Source organism: Hippichthys cyanospilos, chromosome 20 (assembly GCF_059441005.1).
Source record: "Hippichthys cyanospilos isolate Australia breed blue-spotted pipefish chromosome 20, RoL_Hcya_1.0, whole genome shotgun sequence".
Taxonomy (NCBI): Eukaryota; Metazoa; Chordata; class Actinopteri; order Syngnathiformes; family Syngnathidae; genus Hippichthys; species Hippichthys cyanospilos.
The window spans coordinates 15,631,794-15,654,001 of NC_142388.1; the positions used below are offsets into that span (position 1 = coordinate 15,631,794).

General features: G+C 41.7%; 1 protein-coding gene, 1 long non-coding RNA gene and 1 pseudogene across 8 annotated transcripts in view; 1 reads left to right on the forward strand and 2 right to left on the reverse strand.

The window, feature by feature from the left end:
* Window positions 1–2,270, forward strand: part of LOC148407539 (uncharacterized) — a 66,666-nt gene extending 64,396 nt beyond the window's left edge. For 2 of the 3 annotated variants that reach the window (XR_015863734.1, XR_015863736.1), the window contains exon 4: window positions 154–2,270. This is a non-coding gene — a long non-coding RNA (uncharacterized LOC148407539). The remainder of the gene's footprint in view (window positions 1–153) is intronic. The other variant, XR_015863735.1, reaches the window with a different exon arrangement.
* Window positions 1–22,208, reverse strand: part of enah (ENAH actin regulator) — a 182,835-nt gene that overhangs the window by 57,511 nt on the left and 103,116 nt on the right. For all 5 annotated transcript variants that reach the window (XM_088402654.1, XM_088402653.1, XM_088402652.1 and 2 more), the window contains exon 4: window positions 15,228–15,300. In XM_088402654.1, coding sequence (XP_088258780.1) covers window positions 15,228–15,300 — 73 coding nt within the window. The remainder of the gene's footprint in view (window positions 1–15,227; window positions 15,301–22,208) is intronic.
* LOC148407541 (uncharacterized) lies at window positions 7,586–11,111 on the reverse strand (annotated as a pseudogene).

Here is a 22,208-nt window from a genome sequence, read left to right on the forward strand (position 1 = left end):
AGCTAAGATTCATCCAGAGCAAAATCTGTAATATTAAAAAAATAACAGTTGTAAGTTATATTAATATAATATTGCCATTTTGACATAGGCACACAAGTGATGAATGTCATGACCTGTTATGTCTCCCCCTGCTGGGGCTCTATCTTATTACAGGACGAGCTTGTCTGAGCGAGGGGCGGACCCACCGGCTGTGCACCTGTTCTCAATATCCATCACCTATTTAGCACAGCCGAAGCAGGGCGCCGATTTTGGATTATTCTCTGAATGTCAGTTGTGCCAGCATTTCATACGCCCCGAGTTTTCCAGAGTTTTTACGTATAGTATATATTGCATTTTTCCTAGTTGTTTCTCTCAATTGCTACTATGTCACGTGAGTATTTCCCGCGTAGCCTTTGTTGTTCCTTTTCCACCCCTTGAGTCTTTTTTGTCGAGCGGAAAATTATCGAGGGAAATTATCATTTCAAGTGCAGTGGGCCCCCGGAAGAAGTAAGAGGATGATGACAATAGAAACCAAGCAGGAGATAATAAAAAAAAAATACGAAGGAGACGCACGCATAGTTAACCTTGCTCGTGAGTATGGACGGAACCGCTCGGCAATCTTCTAAGGGCAAGACTTTCCTTGCCGGGGGACGGACCTCGCTCGACAACAAAATGGAGAGGCTTCTTCTATTATGGATTAAAGAGAAGGAAATCGCCGGTGATATGTTAATGTTTGAGAAAAGTTCTCGTTCAAGAAAATAAATAAATAAACTCTGCGGGTTCATCTCTGCTCCCCTCTGCCTCCACCTACCACCAGCTCAAGTCACGTCGCCCCAAAGGTAAATGTCATTTTTCCTTTGTATATTTATGTTATTTAATTTAACTGTACAGTAGATTATGTTACTAATTTTTAATATGTGTATAAAGTCGTGATGTTTTTACCCAAGGTTTTTGCACGCATTGCACGCATTCACTAATTAACATAGGTTTGGATTGCCCGTCATACGAGCAATTCGAGTTACGAGCAAAGCCGCCCACTGTACTTTGATGGAAAAATGACGGGTACTTATCTTCTATTTAAAAAATAAAGTTAATTTGACTGTATATTATCTGTCATTTAGAATAGCTTGAAAAATAATAAAAAGCTTAACATTATGTTATCCTGTGTATCCACGTTTTGTGAATCTTTGTGCTTAGTTGATCGCCATCAGTTTTTTTTTTTCCCCTCGATGTGAAAAAGGTGCCTTGAATAAATAAATGCTTGGAAACAGAAGTACAATGGGCTCCCGTGTTACGAGATTAATCCATTCCGTGGTTGGGCTTGTAAGGCGAATTCACCGTGTGACCGGCAATCCAAACCTATGTTAAATAGCTAATGTGTTTAGAACCCCAGCTAAAAATATCAAAATTGTACATACATATTAAGAATTTGTACCAAAATAGTATAGTAAGTGCTACGTATATAAAATATACATGTATACAATCAGAAAACATCACAAATAAAAAATATAGAAAGTATTTATTTACCTTTGAGTGGCCCTTGTTATGCCCATATTCCCTAAAAAGGGTTATCTCCAGAATTGTTTGGTTATCTCCAGAATCTTCTTACTTCTCTCTTTAACATCACTAGCAATCTTGGGACCCATGGCTAACTCTTTCAACTTTGAATTAAGCAATAAAATACACTATAAATATGGTTTTGTAACCACTCACAATCGAACAAAGCTTTACCGTTCCACCATTTTGAAACGAGTGAGGCCGACCAATAGCAGACCACCATCTCTGTGAGGAGATGCCTGTTATGTTCCTGTTTTGTCTTGTTTTGGTTTTGTTAACCTTGTGCGATTCTCTGGCAGAGCTTCTCTTGTGCAACGAGGGGGCGGAGTCACCAGCCCAGCACACCTGTTCCCGATCCCCATCTAGGGCTTTATAAGGCTGGTGACTGCAAGAGCGACACTGGGTTATTCCTTCGCCACACTCCGGTCATGTAACCTCTCCAGTGCTCCCGCTCCGCGACCTCCCTTCTTGTGATCATTTTGGTTTGTACTTTAATTCCTTTGCATTTTGCACATTTTTTATATCTTTTGTTGTAACTTTGTCCTAATCGCTCTCCTGCATCCTCCGCTCCCTCGTTGTCTCCCATCCCGTTTAGACTGAACCACACAGACGTTGTCGTCTTTCCCTCAGTTGATACTTTGTGAGTTTTGTTTGTACTTTCCTGTTTTCTGGACACCTTATGTTCTCCACGCTAGACGTGCTCCTTTTGTTTTAATAAACTCTCTTGAACACTACTCCTCGTGTGTCTGGCTGGGGTCCTCATTCGATCCGGGCTTGGGGTTATTTACGACAATGCCAACCAATAGCAGACCAGAATTGTAGTGACGCGTTGCAGGGAGGCAAGTGTGACAGCAACTGAAAATAAGTGTAATTACCTAAAAATGCCTGCAGATGGAGACAAAACAACACAAATACAGCCAAGCCCCTAGGGTCATGCCAGTTGTTTTTGTCGCAAAACCGGGAAAATACCATAAAGAGGGGATGAAAAAACTCAGCATTCCACGTCGCGACATGAAAATAACGTATGACAGGGATGCTGTAACATGGGGGTCCACTGTGCACTCTACTGCAGGGGTTCTCAACTGTTTTGGTCAGTAACCAATTTCAGAAAGCAAATTTGCCAAGGACTCCCATTGCAAATGTTTGCGGACACACAAAAAAAAAGTATATATATTCAATTCAATTTGACAAGTACATTTGTTACTTTTCAGCTATACTGAAGTTCACAAAATAAAAATTGCAAATTGCACACTTCCTTATAACAAAGCGGGTCAATTTCTTTCAAAAAGATTGGTTTATAGTCAAAAACAGCGTTAACTTTGTTGGCTTCAATGCCTCGTTATCAAGCAATTGTAGACAAAAAATGCAAATTGACAAATTTTATACTTATTACATTTTAAAAAATATATTAAACTAGTTTAATTGGTTGCTTTGTTTAAGAGTCATGAATACTTTCACAATTTAATATAAAAAAAAAATTAACACATATATATTTTTTGATGAATAACCCAATGTTCTGTCCTCCCGAGATGTTACAATGGCTTCTATCTAAGGAGAGAAGCAGCGCTCTATCAATCCGCTATCAAAAGCAGCAGCGCCAAAAAACAGAGACTAAGCTAAACAAGGCACAAATCTGTAACTATTAAAAGACACAAAAAAATAAACACATTCCAAAACACCCAAATTATTTTATGGATCCCCTGCAGTCAGGCCACGGACTCCACTTTGAGAACCACTGCTCTACTGGAGATTTCATTTTGAGGCGTTATGTCATCATCTTGTTTTGCCACTTTGCTACAAGTAACAACTGTTCTAAGTCTTCCACGACAGTTGAATTCTGGCAGAATCCGTTGGCCAGCTGGACTTAGTGGTTTGCCTGGATGGCGCAGAAAAGCAGGAAAAGACAACTGAATGGATATGAGTGCAGATGGACCATACGGACCGACTTCAGTCCAAGGATCTCGTCAGTATTCACTACACAGATTCTCTCTTTCTTTCCATGTGGTGCATGCCCTACAAACAAAACACCCTAAATGTTATCCGAGCCAAAAGCAAAGGAATTGTAGTTTGAGTATTAGTGTCTCTATTCACGTGTAAGTGTGACATGTGTTGCCAATGTCAACATGTGTTCAGTTAGGAGCAGTCCTAGCTGTTAAACGCTAGCTATCGTATGTTCATTCAATGTCGTTTTTTTAACGTCTTCATCTTTTCCATTCAACACCTCACCAAGAAGCTTGCTCCCCTGGACACACTCCCATATGCTGTGTAGCTATTTATACCGCAGCCCATTATTTGCAGCTCAAGTCTTTTTAATCTAAGGGTAGTGCCCAGAATTAATTGAAAGTGAATTATCTTCCCACTCCAAGTCTTTCATTAAGGTGCTCATACATATGATAAATATGTCTGTCAGACATTTAGTCACCGTTGGAGGGTCATGACCAAGGTCAGCATCTTCTGCCTCAAAAAAGAGATTTCGAGCAGAGCATGGTGGGAGATGGGGGAGGAAGGAGGAGGAATTGTAACTTTTTTGCTTTTTCTACTCCTCTTAAACATCATGCTGTACTCATTCTGTCTGATGGAATTTCTGAACAAAATCATCAATACAAACAGCAACAGAGGAAATGCTGTTATATCGCAGTTCCCTCATTGAGAGTTCAAAGAGGGACTGATTTTATCGTACAATGCAGTACAACTACATGTTTCCATTCAAGTAAATATACCACATGAACTAATTGCATATAGCCTACCACTACTGGTTAAGAATGAATTGTAATCTAAAGTCAAAGTCAAAGTCAATTTTATTGTCAATTTCTTCACATGTGCTTAACATACAAAGGAATTGAAATTGCGTTTCTCACTATCCTTCCATAAGAAGCCTGCCACTGAAGCGGCTCTGCCAAAACACCTCCACAGTATGAAGTGGGTGAATGTCAATGGTCATGATATTGTTCATTTTTCTTAGCATCCTTCAATAGTCGGTCTAATATAAGTACATACCCATATATTCAATTTAAACTCGGTGAGGAAAACACACACGCCTTTACAAATTCACAGTCCAATGCTGTGTTCAGACGGTGTGCGAAGAGAGAACGGTTTTGTATTGTAGTCAATGGAGTTTGCACGATGGAACGACGCGCGGCATGTAATTACGCGTGACGCGAGAGATAAAAAATGTTTAACTCTTTTCACAAGTCGCGTCGCCACAGTCAATCAACTTCAGGAACATTCAACGGCTCATACAGGGGGCAGGAATGAACCATGGCAGCTGCTTTGCAGTCACCGGAGCTACTCAACACAGCCAGCTGAACTTTCAAAACAAAAACCGAGCCAAGCAAGAGGACTCACCTGGCTTGTAGAAAGGCGGAAGGGAGAACTTGGGACAGACAACTGGTATGTGCAGCGTTTGCTTCCTTTTTTAACAGCTGTTGAACAGTAGTTACTGTGCTAAACTAACAATAGTGCAGCACTGACAGCTAGCACGGTATCAGCCACTTGATTGCGAGATTGAAACTTTTTTTTTTTTGACGAGTATTGCCGTAAAGCGGGGGACACGCAGTGTAAAAAAAACAAAAACAATAAAAGTGCTGTCGGAGAAAATATTGGCTCTGCCACATCCCAGAACAGTGAACGTTCTCAGCAATGCTCTCCTTTCTGGATCCACTGTAAAGTGAACAGCAAGCTCACTCCCCTCCTCTCGCGTGACACTGTTGTGTGAAAAGTGAACTTCATCTTGCGCTTGCGACAAAACGCCTCGTGTAGAGCGTAAACCACAGGTGTCAAACTCAAGGCCCGGGGGCCATATCCGGCCAGCCACATCATTTCATGCGGACCGCGAAACACCCATTCCAATTCAAGTTTCCAGTCAAAATACCACATTTGTAAGTCGTCTTCAGCTTTTAAAATTGTTTGGGGTAAAAAGCAAGCGCTTTTTGCCCTCATCCTCTCTCTGATTTCAAAACTAGTTGGAAGTGTGACAAATACAGCCAAAATGTATTTTATCACAGTCATCCCGGCCCTCTGACTGAGAAACTGTAACTGCAACGTGGCCCTCGATAAGAATGAGTTTGACACCCTTGGCGTAAACAATGCGCTCCATCTGAACGCGGCATTAGTTGCAACTGTGTAGAATGTGTGGAGAACGAGTCCAAGTGGACAAAAATAATATCTGGACATCACGCACATTCAATGTATTGGTAGAAGGTGGTGAATTTTGAAACTTTAATATACGTTACCTTAATTCCCCAAATATGAGACACATGTTTATAAGACGCACCCTTAATCTTGGGCTCAAATTCTGGTATTTTTTATGTCAGTGGTTCTCAACCTCTTTTTCAGTGATGAAGTACCCTTTAACCAGTGCAAAGCAATTTTGGGTTAAAAAATAAAATTAAAACATGCCATCGGTGTCTGATTTATTAAACTTTAGACTCTTTCAAACATAATTTGTTTTGGTCCACAAAAAATATAATCAACCTAAAGTGTCCTCTTTTGGATCTAGGAAAAAAATATGTTCTCAAAAATAAATAACTTATTTTTTTTTTTTTTTACACAAAAAATAATTAATATAAAGTGTCAGACCTGTTCTAAAATATGTATATATACAAATAAATATTTCTCCACAGAAAAATATTAAACATGAAACACACTCTTTTGGGGTTAGAGTAGAGATCTGTTCACAAAATTTAAACATTAACTTAATTATTATTCAATATTTGTCTACAAAAAATAATCAACATAAAGTGTCAGACCTGTTCTCAAAAATAATTATTTATAAATACATACAGAAAAAAATTCAACATAAAGCGCCCTGTGTTTTGATTACAGTAGAGCGCTTCTCACAAAAATAAATCAATAACTTCATTATTAATATATTGTAATAAAATATTTATTTGTCCCCCAAAAAATAATCAACACAAAGTTCTCAAAAAGAAATGACAATAAATATTTGTCAACAGAAAAATATTTAACTTAAATGTCCTCTTTTGGGATCATAGTAGAGATGTGTTCACAAAAATAAATCATTAACACCACAGGTGTCGAGAGTTAGCACATGACTGATTGGGTCGAACCATTCTGTTATGGGGAAGAATATGGCTTTTTACGAAAATGAAATTGAATAACCTACTGACCATAAAATTTGTTTAAGAACGTATATTTTCTTGAAACAATTAATTAAATATTATTTTTAAAGAATTTTTGCATGTTTGTTTGTTTGTTTTATTTAAAATCTCGAGAGCCCCTGAGGTTCCTTCAAGTACCACCAAGGGTATTCATACCCCCATTTGAGAACCACTGTTGTATGTTAGCTAAAGCTAAAGCTAAAGCAAAACAGAAAAGTCTCATCTATTGTAAACGCTTCATGTTTCCTTATGTTCATGTTCATAATTTTACATATGTGTTAAGTTAAACGTTTTGTAGATTTCCCACATTGTGAGCGGTCAGTGAATGCCTCACCACTGTAACGTTGAATGTGCTCTAAGCTGTTGTTTTTCCGTTTCCTGGCAACCCGGTTTGAGTTCATTTTGTCATAAATACCCCAAGTTGAGCAGCACCTGTGTTTCACCAAGTTTATGATTTATGTGTTTGCTAAAAGACCGCAATTAATAACCAAATGGATTACATTTCTGTGTTTTCTAAACAGCGCACTCTTAATTGAATCAGACAGTGATATCATAACGTTTTAGTAATTAAATGAGCCCTCATTTTCCCGGTTAATGGGGACCGGAAACCCTTCACGATAAGTGAAAAAAAAGCAAAATTGTATCCTCCACCCCCCTGCAGAATTCTCATGTGAATTCTTCTTTTTTCACCCCTTTTACTCCTTTGTGCATTCTTCACTTTCCGTGCCATTATGCCTTATTATTAACAGGGCCATCAGCAGGCTGTAGATGACATCAGAAATTGATCGAATTACGTGCATCGTGTGGTGTGTTTTTGTGCGTGCATGTGCGTGTATGACAAAAGGAAAGACTGGAAAGCAACCAATATCATGAGGCAGGCATACTTTGACTTCCTGGCAGTTGACTTCAAAAATAGCCAAACCCCTGACTCACACCTGAAGAATGCATTACAACATGTCGACATGTGATGGTATTAGTTATGATGAGCTTTTCATGAGGAAACCTGACCTCTGGTACTTGTGGAGTGTTAGTAAACCTATTTTTTTACAGATGATTACATCATTCAATGACTAATGAACAAGGCAATGTTGGACCAAATGTCAGAGGCCGCATATGGTCTGTTAGTCTATGATCGTGTGCACATATGGCATACAGAAAAAGAGATGACCCAAAACAATATTTCAGCACTTCTCATTTTTGTGAATTAAACTGTGAAGATTTTAGTGGGAACTCCTTCAACAGCATTATAGAGATAATTGCTCTCTTACATCATTTTTGAGTTGCAATCACCTTGCTTCTGAACTCTAAAAACCTTACTATAATAAAGGTGGATTTTAAGAATTTGGTCAAATGTGTGAAATTGATTGTTACTTAATCATGTCTTTAGGAAAAAAAAAAGAAGGAAAAAGTAAGAATCAGTGTCACAACTGATTTAATTTCTTCAATTAAGGAAATGTAGTTAAATACCAGTAGTATGCCTATAAAACAAAACAAAACAAAGAAACCATTCACATAAGAATAGGAATTCTCATTTACTCCGATTTAAAATGTCCCCATCCACCCATCCATCTTCTACCGCTGTGTTTCAGGGTCGGGTCGCGGGGGCAGCAGCTTGAGCAAGGAAGTCCAGACTTCCCTCTTCCCGGGAACTTTGTCGAGCTCCTCCGGAAGGATGCCCAGGCGCTCCCAGGCCAGTCGAGAGACATAGTCTCTCCAACGTGTCCTGGGTCGTCCCCAGGGCCTCCTTCCTGTGGGACATGCCCGAAACACCTCACCGGGGAGGCGTCCGGAGGGTATCCTAACCAGATGCTCGAACCACTTCAACTGGCTCCTCTCAATGCAGAGGAGCAGCGGATCGACGCTGAGGCCCTCCCGGATGACCGAGCTTCTCACCTATTATAAAGGAGATAGGGTGAGACGGGGAGTTTCCACCCTGCGGAGGAAACTCATTTTGGCCGCTTGTATCTGGGATCTTTTTCTTTCGGTCACGACCCACAGCTCGTGACCATAGGTGAGGGCAGGAACGTAGATCGACTGGTAAATAGATTCATCTTTCGGCTCAGCTCTTTCTTCGCCACAACCGACCGGAGTCCGCATTACAGCAGACTCCGTACCGATCCACCTGACGATCTCCCGTTCCATCCTACCCTCACTCGTGAACCAAACCCCAAGATACTTGAACACCTCCACTTGGGGCAGGACCTCATCCCCGACCCGAAGAGGGCATTCCACCCTTTTCCGACAGAGGACCATGGTCTCAGATTTGGAGATGCTGATCTTCATTCCAGCCGCTTCACACTCGGTTTGCAACCGCTCCAGTGAGAGTTGGAGGACACAGCCTGAAGAAGTCAACAGCACCACATCATCCGCAAAAAGCAAAGATGCAATGCTAAGGCTCACAAACCGGACCCCCTCATGATGAACAGAATCGGTGACAAAGGGCAGACTTGGCAGAGTCCAACCTACAGCTGGCACAAAAACCACAATGGTCCTCCAGAATCGGACTTCCTGACAGACCTTCCTCTCCAGCACCCCTGAATAGACCTTACCGGGGAGGCTGAGAAGTGTGATTACCCTGTAGTTGGAACATACACTCCGGTCCCCCTTCTTAAAAAGGGGGACCACCACCTCAGTCTGCCAATCCAGGGGCACTGTCCCCAATGTCCATGCAATGTTGCAGAGGCTTGTCAGCCAGGACATCCAGCCCTACATCCAGAGCTCTCAGGAACTCCGGGCGGATCTCATCCACCCCCAGGGCCTTCCCACCAGAGAGTTTTTTGACCACCTCGGTGACTTCAGCTCCAGAGATGGGAGAGCCCACCTTGGAGCCCAAAGACTCTGCTTCCTCAGAGAAAGATTTGTCAGAGGAATTGAGGAGGTCTTCGAAGTATTCTGCCAACCGGTTCAGGACGTCCAGGGTTGTGGTCCGCAGTACCTGATCCCCACAGTACACAGTGTTAATGGGGCACTGATTCACCCTCCCGAGACGTCGGATAGTGGACCGGACTTTCCTCAAAGCCGTCCAGAAGTTGTTTTCCATTGCCTCACCGAATTCCTACCACACTCGAGTTTTTGCCTTGGTGACCGTCAAAACCGCACTACACTTGGCCAGCCGGTACCTGTCAGCTGCCTCTGGAGTCCCACCGGTCATACAGGCCCAATTGGACTCCTCCTTCACGCTGACGGCAGCCCTAACTGCTGGTGTCCACCAGCAGGTTAGGGGAATGCCACCACGACAGGCACCGACCACCTTACGGCCACAACTCCGATCAGCCGCCTCGACAATAGAGGAGCAGAACATGGTCCAATCAAACTCAATGTCCCCTGCCTCCCCAGGGACGTGGGAGAAATTCTGCCGGAGGCAGGAGTTGAAACTCCTTCGGACAGGGGACTCTGCCAGACGTTCCCAGCAGAACCTCACGGTGGATTTGGGTCTACCAGGTCTGGCCGGTAATTTCCCCCACCATCGGAGCCAACACACCACCAGGTTGTGATCAGTTGACAGCTCTGCCCCTCTTTTCACTCAATGTCCAAAACATTTGGCTGCAAATCCAATGGTACAACCACAAAGTCGAACATCAAACTGCGGCCTAGGGTGTCCTGGTCCCAAGTGCACATATGGACACCCCTATGTTTGAACATGGTGTTCGTTATCGACAATTCAACAAAACAAACAACACCACTCAGGTTCAGACCTGCGGGCCGTTCCTCAGAATCACGCCCTTCCAGGTCTCACTGTCACTGCCCACATGAGCATTGAAGTCCCCCAGCAGGAGGGAATCCCCGGAGGGAGCGCTGTCCAGCACACCGTACAAGGACTCCAAAAAGTGTGGGTACTCTGAATTGTTGTCTGATGCATAGTAACAAACAACAGTCAGGGTCCGTCCAACCACCCGAAGGCGGAGGGAGGCTACCCTCTCATCCACTGGGGTAAACCCTAATGTAGAGGCGCTGAGCTGGGGAGGGGGGGGGCAATAAGAATGCCCACACCTGCTCTGCGCCTCTCACTGTGGGCAACTCCAGAGTGGAAGAGAGTCCAACCCCTCTTGAGAGGACTGGTACCAGAGCCCAAGCTGTGTGAGGAGGAGTGTCCAACTATATCTAGTCGTAACTTTTCTGCCTCACATACGGCCTGAGCTGGTGAGGCTCCTTCCCTGCCAGAGAGGTGACATTCCATGTCCCAAGAGCTAGCTTCTGTAGCCGGGGATAGTTGTGCCAATGTCCCCGCCTTTGGCTGCCACCCAGCTCACTATGCACCCTCCTCTCCTTTGGCCCCTCCCACAGGTGGTGAGCCCATGTGAGGGGAACCCACATTGTCTCTTCGGGCTTTGCCCGGCCAGGTCCCATGGGCATATGCCCGGCCACCAGGCGCTTGCCAACAAAGCCTACTTCAAGGTCTGGCTCCAGAGGGGAACCTCGGTGATCCGCGCCCAGGCAAGGGAAAACCAGATCCAATTATGTTTTTCTTCTCAAGTGAGTCTGTGAACTGTGTTTAATCTGAAACCTCACCTAGGATCTGTTTGTCATGGGTGACCCTACCAGGGACATAAAGCCCCTGAATACTTAGCTCCTAAGATCACTGGAACACGCAAACCCCTCCACCATGATAAGGTGACACCTCACGGAGGGGGAATGTCCCCATATCAATACTAAAGATAAAAAGAGAAATCGATACAAACACAAACAATAGAGGAAATTTAACGGCTCCATCCTCATTGAAGGCAGTCTTGTCGCGTTTTGCAAACTTGTGTGAGCACGAAAGCCGCACAGCTGCAGATATAAATGCAACGTTTCGCTCCGATGCTAACAAATGGTGTTTGCCCATCATAGACCGAGTGACTCTAAGCATTAATGGTGGCTTAAATGCAGCACAAAACTTCAGCTACAAAACAGTCTTCAACAGTCTTCAGTCTACAAAACAAAATAAAATTAAACAAAACAAAATAAAGTACACAATAATGTATGCAAACTCAAATTTAATTCACAAAACCTAAATTACCTACATGAATGAAAATACTGTCAATACTGTACCAAATAATATGTTCCAATTATGACCAATAATACTCCCGATATCCTCAGAGATAAACAAATTGGAAAAGGTTTCATGCTTTGCCCATACTCTCAGTTTAGCTGCTCATTTGAAAATATTTATTTACATATCGTTGTACTGTTGTAATGTACTGACAAATATTAATATTTTTCATTATGGCAACAGTTTTTCAGAATATTTTGGCACTGCAATTGCTTGTGAAATGACAGTGTATCTTGTTAGGGCCCGAGCAGCTACGGCTGCGAGAGCACTCTTGTTTTTCTCTGGATTATTATTAGGGCCCGAGCAGCGACCGCTGAGAGGTCCCTATTGTTCTTCTCCGGATTATTATTATTAGTGCCCGAGCAGCGAGCGCCGCGAGGTCCCGATTGTTCTTCTCCGGATTATTATTAGGGCCCGAGCAGCGACTGCTGCGAGGTCCCTATTGTTCTTCTCCGGATTATTAGTATTATTATTAGGGCCTGAGCCGCTACAGCGGCGAGAGCCCTCTTGTTTTTCTCCGGATTATTAATTATTATTGTTATTATTATTATTATTATTATTATTATATTATTATATTATCATATTATATTATATTATATTATATTATATTATATTTTTATAATTATTATTATTTACTGTGTAGAACTTTTCCATTTTTGAGGGCCTTAGTGTTTCCTAAAACTAAGCAGAAAAATGGCTCTGCAGCGCCACCTAAGGTTGAAAAAGTGCAGCCGGTGCCGGCCCGTTTGACCTAGAGCTATGAAAATTTTTAGGCATATGCAGGACCTAGAGACCTACAAAAAAGTCAGCACGAGCCATGTGCTCAGATGTACAGAAAAAGAGTTATGATTTTTTTATGTGCTTTTTGGGCCCATATTTGGACGCTTGCAGGTCCCAAACTGCTCTTTGTTTCTCCTAAACGCTTTACCCTATCGCCTTCATATTTGCTGTGGTGCATTATCACACATACCGGCACAACTGGGCAAAATTTTGGTGACGATCCCCCAACATTCAAATTATGTATTCAATTTTTCCTTCGCCAAGAGTGACAAAAACCCTAATAACTCTAATGTACAAGCTTCAAAAAATCTAAACTTCATAGACACATAAAGACTCATACCTTTAATACCTAAGAAAAATGTTTTTGGAATAGCTGCTAGCGCCGCCTAGTGGTTGATAAAAATGTTTTATTTTACACTTTCATGTATTGTGTCTGTGTCTGTTTGAGTAAAATAACTGAAAATTGGTCAGAACATCGTTAAGACATGGAATATTAAGTTTTCAAATTTTACGACTTTTTGATAATGGGTGTGGTCCGCATGCCACCTCAAAGTCAGATGACTCGCCAAAACGAAAAAAGTGGCTGTAATTGGCCCCAAAATGGCCTGATGAGTGGAAAATAGCCTCTCAGTCACAGCCCGTTTGACCTAGAGCTACAAAGATTTGTAGCCTTATGTAGGACCTTGAGCCCTACAAAAAAGTTAGCACAAGCCATGTGCTCAAATGTACAGGAAAAGAGTTATGAATTTTTTAATGTGCACTTTTGGCCTGTTTTTGCTCATTTGCAGGTCCTGAACTGCTGCTTCTTTCTCCTAAACGCTTGACGCAATCAACTTCAAATTTGCTGTATTGTTTTATCAGACTGGGAGGCACAATTGTTCAAAATTTCGTGAAAATCAAATATGTTGGGGGGCGGGGCTTCATATTGATGTTTACTTCGCCACATGTGACACAAACCTTTATAACTCAGCTGTACAAGCTTCGAAAAATCTAAAATTTCACAGACACATGAAGACTCAAGCCCTTAACACATGTGTTTAATAATTTCTTCAATTGCTTGTAAGGCCACCTAGTGGCAAACAAAAATGTCAGTCTGATGTCTCGCCAAAACAAACAAGGATGCTGTATTTGGACCCAGATGGTCTTATCATTTCTAAACTTCATGTATTTGATGCGTTTCCAATGCGGAACACACCTATCACCAGATTTTTCGTCGTCGTGCAAGCGCCGCCTAGTGGCAGCCAAAAATATTGCATTTTTTTAAACGTTAAGTGCTTTGAAGTAATATCAGTGAATTTAAGTCTGACAAGCCTCTAGACAGCCCTGCTGACCTCCACCAAATTTTACGAAGTTTTGATAAAGGGCGTGGCCAGTACGTCCATTTTCATTTTGTCCAATTCTTAGACATTAGCTGGTCTCAAACTAGTGCCTTTTTCTCTTAAACGGTTCATCCCATTACCTTCAACTTTGGCATGGATCATTATCATACTTAGGGGCACACATATTCCAAATATCGTGAAGATCCCATGACATATAAAATGGGGGTGGAGCTTCAAATTATGTTTAACATTTCCTTCGCCAAAAACGACAAAATCCTTAATAACTAATAAAAATAAATAAATAACTAATAAAACTATATAAATAAACTATATAAATAAACTAATAAATAAATAAAAAATAATTAGTAACAGCTTCAAACCATCTGAAACTTTGCAGGGACTTTAAAAGTCATCCCCTTAATACAGCTACGTGATAAACTTCCAAATCATTTACAGCGCCACCCAGTGGCGGAAAAAGATCTCATTTTTTACACTTTCATCTACTGTGCAATGCTTGTTTGAGTAAATAAACTCCAAAATGGTCAGAAAAGCTTTGAGACATTAGACCATGAAGGTTCTCAACTTTTATGACTTTTCAATTAAGGGCGTGGCCTGTATGCCAACTCAAAGTCCGATGTCTCGCCAAAATGGTAAACATTGCTGTAATTGGACCTAGATGATCTGATATTTTCAAAACTTCATACATGGGAGGGGAGTCCAATGTGAAACACACCTACAAGCCTATTTTTTATCGTAGTATGAGCGCTGCCGAGTGGCAGCAAAAAATATAGCAATTCCTTGACATTTTTATGTACTCTGCTGAGCTCCTTGAAGTGATATCGCTTAAATGTTGTCTGAAAAGCCATTGGCCACGCCTATTGCCCACCACCAAATAGTAAGATGTTTTGATAATGGGCGTGGCCTATACGGCAGCGCAAAATCACACAACTGTAACAATAAAAGGTGTAGTAACTCAAACCCACATTATCCTACCTTCTCTAAATTTTACATATTTGATAAGAGTCCTGCACTGAAGTCATCTACAACTAATTTTTCATCATTCATACTGCTACTTGTTCATACCCCGACCTGTTCATACCCCAACGTGCACAGGTCTGCAAGGGCCCTTTATAGCTGCTTCTAGCTCTAGTTCTACCTTGTTTTTGTTGAAACAAACAAAAACCCTACTAAAGCTACACAATTTAGCTAGATTCAAAAAGTAGCAGTTGTCCACCTGCCATTTTTGTGGAAAAAGGCATTTTACTTACAAATTAAAACTTAATAAGTGTAAAAAAAAAAAAAAAAGACTGTAGCAAACTAGGTGTGTTACAAGTTCAAGCCTTTGGCTGGGAAGACCTTGATCACAATAGTATAAATTTCAAAAGGAAAGGTAAGAAGGCCAGAGGGAAAAGAGGAAGAGGTCTGAAGTGTGAGCCTTACCTTCTTCGAAGATCGATTTCCTCTGGTGTGGGGCCGTTCTGGACATGGGGAGACTGCCTGGGCAATGTGGGACCTGTAGATGGCAAAACATAGAATAGTCAAGTTATACACATACCAACTTATATGTTTTCCCGCATTTTATACGTTTTTTATCATTTAAAATTGTGTATGACACATAACAACTTTTGTACAGGGAAAAAAAAAAAAAAAAAAAGAGTAGGTTTTTTTTGTAAGACCGATCTCGTATTACCAATTTCGGCTCTAATCCGATCGTCTCGGTCAATGGTAACAGACGACAACGTCATCGTCTGTTGTTAATATTGTCATGGTACACTAGCAAAAGTTGTCCTCGATCATGCATTTATTTTACGCGCTTATCACAGCCTTGTCGATAAAGCATGATATGCGCAGGCGCGTCACGTTATTGCCATTTCCGTATGTTTTGAAGTCAGGCATTTGTGTTGTAATCGAAGATTCAATAATAATCGTGAAAGTTAGCATGGAAGGACCGCCAAGTAGGAAGAGAAGAACTCAGGGATCGGGTCGAAACCAAATAGAATGGGAGTCTCTCCAAAGTGAATATTTTGGATGGATTAAATCGTCAACAAAAAGTCCTCAGTTCTCATTCTGCGTTCCGTGTAAAAAGGATATGAATGTACATTAAAAAAATAAAAATAATAAAACTTATTTGAACAAATTATCTTTGTTTTTATTCTACATAGTCTGTCTTGCTGTGAGTAAATTTGTGCCTTGTTGTGATTGTAAGGTTTATTATCGCTTAAAAAGGGGAATTGCAATCATTAATAAGGGAAGCAATTGGCCGTGGTTGACACAGGTATGTATAGAGTGGGCCCCCGGTTTACGAGATTAATCCGTTCCGTGGTAGGGCTCGTAAGGCGATAGGGCTATACAAACCTACGTAAAATAGCTAAATAGCCAGTAGCTAAAACCCCAGGTAAAAACATCAAAACTGTAGATACATATTAACAATTTGTATCAAAATAGTATAGTATGTGCTACTTACCGTAAATTCCGGACTATAAGCCGCTACTTTTTTCCAAAACTTTCAACCCTTATTTAGTGATGCGGCCAATTTATGTAATTTTTCTAACGGCCGCTAGGGGCGCTCGAGTATAAAAGGTAAGATTAAGACCGGTGGAATATATGCGTCGAGGAAGACTGCAACTTCCTGTCTTGTGCATAAATTAAATTAGCGTGAACATACCCTCATCATGGAAAATGCAAAAAGAAAGGCATACAACACAGGACAAACTCCATTCCAGCTGTGATTTTTGGGGGCACAACAAAGTATTTGCAGCCGCTTGACATTAGTGTGAATCGTGCATTTAAAGTGGCGATCCGTGTTGAATGGGAGAATTGGATGACCAGGGAGTGTGTGACGACGTCTATATAACAGTTTCATTCCGACACTGAGGAAGATGACTTTGATGGCTTCAGTTCAAAGGAGGAAGATGAAGACGGCTTACCGTGATTTTTACCAGTATGTTCTTTTACCAGACCTGTTTTACCAGACCTGTTATACTGTGTTACTAGCGTGTTGCTACCATGCTGCTAGCGTGTTGCTACCATGTTGCTAGCGTGTTGCTACCATGTTGCTACTGTTTTACTGCCCTGTCACAGGCTTCAGTGCAAAGGAGGAAGATGAAGACGGCTTGCCGTGATTTTTACCAGTATGTTCTTTTATCAGACCTGTTTTACCAGACCTGTTATACTGTGTTACTAGCGTGTCGCTACCATGCCGCTAGCGTGTTGCTACCATGTTGCTACCGTTTTACTGCCCTGTCACAGGCACCGTTTGGGAAGAAAGTTATATTATTATTGTTAAGTTATATTATTAAAACTTTGAAAACTCTCTCTGTGTACCGTCTTTCTTTGTAAATATGTTTACATGTTTTAATGTGGGCACATGCGGCTTGTATGCAGGTGCGGCTTGTGTATGTACAAAATCGGTTTTCCTCTAAAATGTAGTGGGTTGTGGCTTATAATCAGGTGCGCTCTATAGTCCGAAAATTACGGTATATATAAAATACATGCATACAATTAAATAACATCATAAATAAAAAAATTATATAAAGGATTTATTTACCTTATAGCTCTTATAAGCTCTGATAGCGACTTATAGCTCACTTTGATCCTGAAAATCTCTCTAATTATAGCCCAGTGTCACATCTTCTGTTTATAGCGAAATTCTCAAAAGTTATAGTAACAGCTTAGCGATTACATGGCCGATAACAGTAGATTTGAACTCCTTCAGCCAGGATTTAGGGCCAACCACTCAATTGACACAGCCCTTGTAAAAGTGACATACTATCTTTTCTTAGCCAACTCATCAATATTTGTATTGCTTGACCTTAGTGCCACATTTGACACTATTGATCATCATATTTTTACAGAACACCTTGAATCATGTGTTGGTATCTCGGCATCAGCACTTTCTTGGTTCAGATCTTACATCTTAGGAAGGACAAATAGTGTCTCTCATGGCAATGCGACCTCTGAATCTTTCTCCGTTTCATGCGGTGTCCGGCAAGAATCAGTACTTGGTCCTTTACTGTTTAACATCAACATGATACCTCTTGGTGATATTATACGTAAACATGCTATTAGTTTTCATTGCTTTGGTGATGATACCCAACTATACATGCCTTTAGAAATAACAGACCCGCATAAGTGCTGTAACCTGGAGGTTTGCCTTGCCGAGCTTATACAATGGATGTCTTCCAATTTTCTGCTTGTTAACCCCAGTAAAACAGAGATATTAATTATTGGCCCTGCTCATCATCAGCACTTGTTTAACCTGGATAATTGTACTATTGCCCAAAGTGGCTCAGCCCAAACTGTCGGTGTGATATGTGACTCAGCTCTCTTTTTTCAAACACATATTAAGAACACAACGAGAATGACATTTTTTCACCTTCGCAATATCGCTAAAATTCGCCCTATTCTTCTCCTAGGAATGCTGAAACATTAATTCATGCATTTGTTACGTCACACCTTGACTATTGTAACGTTTTGTTTTCTTAACTTCCCATGTCATGCGTCAAAAGTCTGCAGTCAGTACAAAATGCAGCAGCAAGACTCTTGAGAAGGACGAAAAAGTTTGATCATATTACTCCGATACTAGCTGACCCGCATTGGCTTCCAATACACCTGAGATGTGATTTTAAGGTGTTACTTATAAAATTTTACACGGTTTAGTTCCTTCCTATCTCGTCGATTTAGTATCACCATATGTTCTGTCCCAACAACTTCAGGTAAAAAATGGTGGTTTGTTAACGACCCTGCGGACTAAAAAGAAGTCCGCAGTATCAAGGGGTTTTTGCATTTGTTTTTGCCAGTACTCTGGAATGCCCTACCTATCAAAGTTTGCGCAGCCTCCTCAGTAGAAATCTTTAAATCCCGTCTAAAGACACATTTATACATGCAAGCATTTAGTTAATGGGTCTATCTGGTTGCAGGTTTCTTCTTCTCCTTCCTGTCCCCCTCTGCCGGCTCGGAGAGGGGGCTAGATGGTGAGAGATGATTTGAACGGTGCCATCCGGCCCTGCGCTGATCGACCGTCATGCGTTATGAGATGGACCACCTTCCCGGTGGCATTTTTGTTGGGATCCGACCCACTTGGCCGGACTGTGTGGAGGTTCCTGCCCGGTGGATTCGCCTGCTGTCGAGACATCTTTGCACTGGACATTTCCTGCTTAATATGGCACAAAGTGTTCTTTTGTATTTGTTTGTATTTTGTACATGCAGCATCCACTTCAACCTGTTAAGCCTGGAAGGGGGCTCCACCCATTGTGGTCCCTTCTGAAGGTTTCTGATTTTCTCTGAATTGGGGTTTTTGAGTTTTTCTTTCTTCTTCTGGGAGCTTTGGTCAGGGGATGCTGTTGTGTAGTTATGAAAAAAGTCTCTGTACGACTTCTTTTCACCTGTGAAGCCCTTGGAGACTTCGGTGATTCAGGGCTAAAGAAATAAATTTGATTTGATAAAATGATACAGCAGGCCAGATCTGGCGATCTGGCCAGCAGCATCAACTATCACAGCCTGTATGTGCATAATTGTTTCACTGTCTGCGCTTATGCGACAAAAAAAAAAAAAAAGCAAAATATCGAGTCCTGGAGTGAAGGACAACATATAGACAACCATTCCCAGTAATGTGTTTGTTAAATTTAGAGACACTCCGACAACACATTTCAAAATGTAGGAGGAGGCTTGATAAACTATGTAAAATATCAATTCAAGTATTTGGCTCTTTCATCAAAGTCATTGAGGCAACCAAAATATTAGACAAAGCTTTATTATGTTGCACCTACAGGTATTACATATGACACTATACTGCTACAACGTCCTATATTCCAAAATGGTATTTTGAGTCTCAGAGGAGTCAGGGTCTCAAGTTATGGGGTAGGAGCTCATTAACACATCTACTATCATATTGCTGAGCTATAATGACGCCCTATGGAAGACATTTGATTCGGTCTGCATGGTGAGACTACAAAAATATCTTCATGACGTGAGAACTGAAATGCTAGATGCAGATCAAGTGACACAGACTGCAAACATGGACTTCAAATTTCAGATGCCAGACAACAAGTGTGAAAACCGATTGATCAATTGCAGTCCATGTAAACACTGGTTACTGCAATGTCAGGGCAGGGGGGTTGAATTCACATAAAGCTAAACAATAGCTACGGCAACACAGCAGGCCCAAGTACAAATGTAGTTTTAAAATGACAGTACATATCCTGTGTGAACGTGCAAGTATGTTAACAAAATAAAGTAAAGGTGTAACAATACAAGCAATAAAATGTAAAACTATATTGTCCAAAAACTCTTTATAAAACAAAAACTGCAATATACAGGACAGGTATATGAACAAAATACAGTATAACCAGACTGGTAACAAAATGCATGTTCCATGCTAAGCTAACGTTTCATACTATGGTCTCAAACTTATGTGTAGTTTATACCTTGTTTTTGAATTAACTTGGTACTTACTCTTTTTTTATGACATTTGTGTGGACAGCAAATAATTCTCATTGTACGGAGAAACTTGTTTCTACACTGTGCACATGACTATAAACACTTTGAATGAACTTAATATAAGATAGTCGTAGAAAATTTAATGTGTACGTTTGTTTTCCAAAAGTTCTTAATTTTGGATAGATATCCAAAACTGTATTTTTATTTAACTAGTTACCTATAGCTCTTCTCGGTAACATTGTCAACAAATAAGCCGGAGATCCACACCTCTAACGTCATTCACAAATGATTTATATAAATGGACATAGCGACCAATAAAAGTTGAAAACACCATGATCTGATGTCCAGAACGACACCACACAGAAGCCAGATGCATGTACATGACGGTGTATGCGACAGGGCTGTACTTGCGCTACCTCCTATAGCAGATCATCATGTCATCTGAACACAGCAAATAATCCAAATATGATTAATCAGCCCCAAATGGCAATTCACGTTTTCATTGAAAAACAAAACAAAAAAACATATTTTTCGGACTATAAGCTGCGACTTTTTCCTCATGTTTTGAGCCCTGCGGTTTATAGTCCAGTGCGGCTTATCTGTGTTTTTTTTTTTTTTCTTTGTTAGCCACCAGCAAGCATATGTGTGTATCTGTTCGAGGTGTCAATTTATGGTACAACTATCAAATAGAAATGAAAAGATGGGAATCAATGGCTGTGCTCAAAAAGAGTTAAAACAATATATTATTAAAAAAATGTCTAATAAGAGAATGTATAAAATTTTGGGTACATTTGTGGTGTAAATTTTATATACCGTACACAGTATATGTGATTTTATTTATGTTTTTATGGGGGTATGTTGGCTCCAATGGTGGGGGAGGATGCTGGTCAGACCTGGCAGGCCCAAACGTATCGTGAGTGTCTGCTGGGAACGTCTGGCTGAGTCCCTTGTCAGAAGGAGATTCAACACCCACCTCCGGCAGAATTTCTCCCACGTCCCGGGGAAGGCGGGGGACATTGAGTCCTAGTGGACCATGTTCCGTGCCTCCATTGTCAAGGCGGCTGATCGGAGTTGTGGCCGTAAGTTGGTCGGTGCCTGTCATGGCGACAATCCCCGAACCTGCTAGTGGACACCAGCGGGAAGGGATGCCATCAAGCTGAAGAAGAGTCCTATCAGGCATTTTTGGCCTGTGGGACTCCAGAGGTAGCTGACAGGTACCGACTGGACAAGCAGTGTGTGGCTTCGGCAGTCGCAGAGGCGGGTGTGGGAGGAGTTTGGTGAGGCTATGAAAAACGACTTCCGGACGGCTTCGAGGAAATTCTGGTCCACCATCCGGCGTCTCAGGAGGGGAAAGCAGTGCACCATCAAGACTGTGTATAGTGGGGATGGGGCACTGCTGACCTCGACTTGGGACGTTGTGAACCGGTGGGCAGAATATTTTGAAGACCTCCTCAATTCCACCAACACGTCTTCCCCTGAGGAAGCAGAGTCTGGAGGCTCCAAGGTGGGATCTCCCATCTCTGGGGCTGAGGTCACCGAGGTGGTCAAAAAACTCCTTGGTGGCAAGGTCCCGGGGGTGGATGAGATGCGCCCGGAGTTTCTAAAAGCTTTGGATGTTGTAGGGCTGTCCTGGCTGACACGCCTCTGCAACATTGCGTGGACATCCAGGACAGCACCCATGGATTGGCAGACTGGGGTGGTGGTCCTCCTTTTTAAGAAGGGCGATCGCAAGGTGTGTTCCAACTACAGGGAGATCATACTCCTCAGCCTCCCCTGTAAAGTCTATTCAGGGGTGCTGGAGAGGAGGGTCCATCTGGAAGTCGAATCTCAGATTCAGGTGGAGCAATGTGGTTTTCGTCCCGGCCGTGGAACAGTGGACCAGCTCTACACCCTCGGCAGGATCGTCAAGGGTGCATGGGATTTCGCCTATCCAGTCTACATGTGTTTTGTAGACTTGGAGAAAGCATTCGACCATGTCCCTTG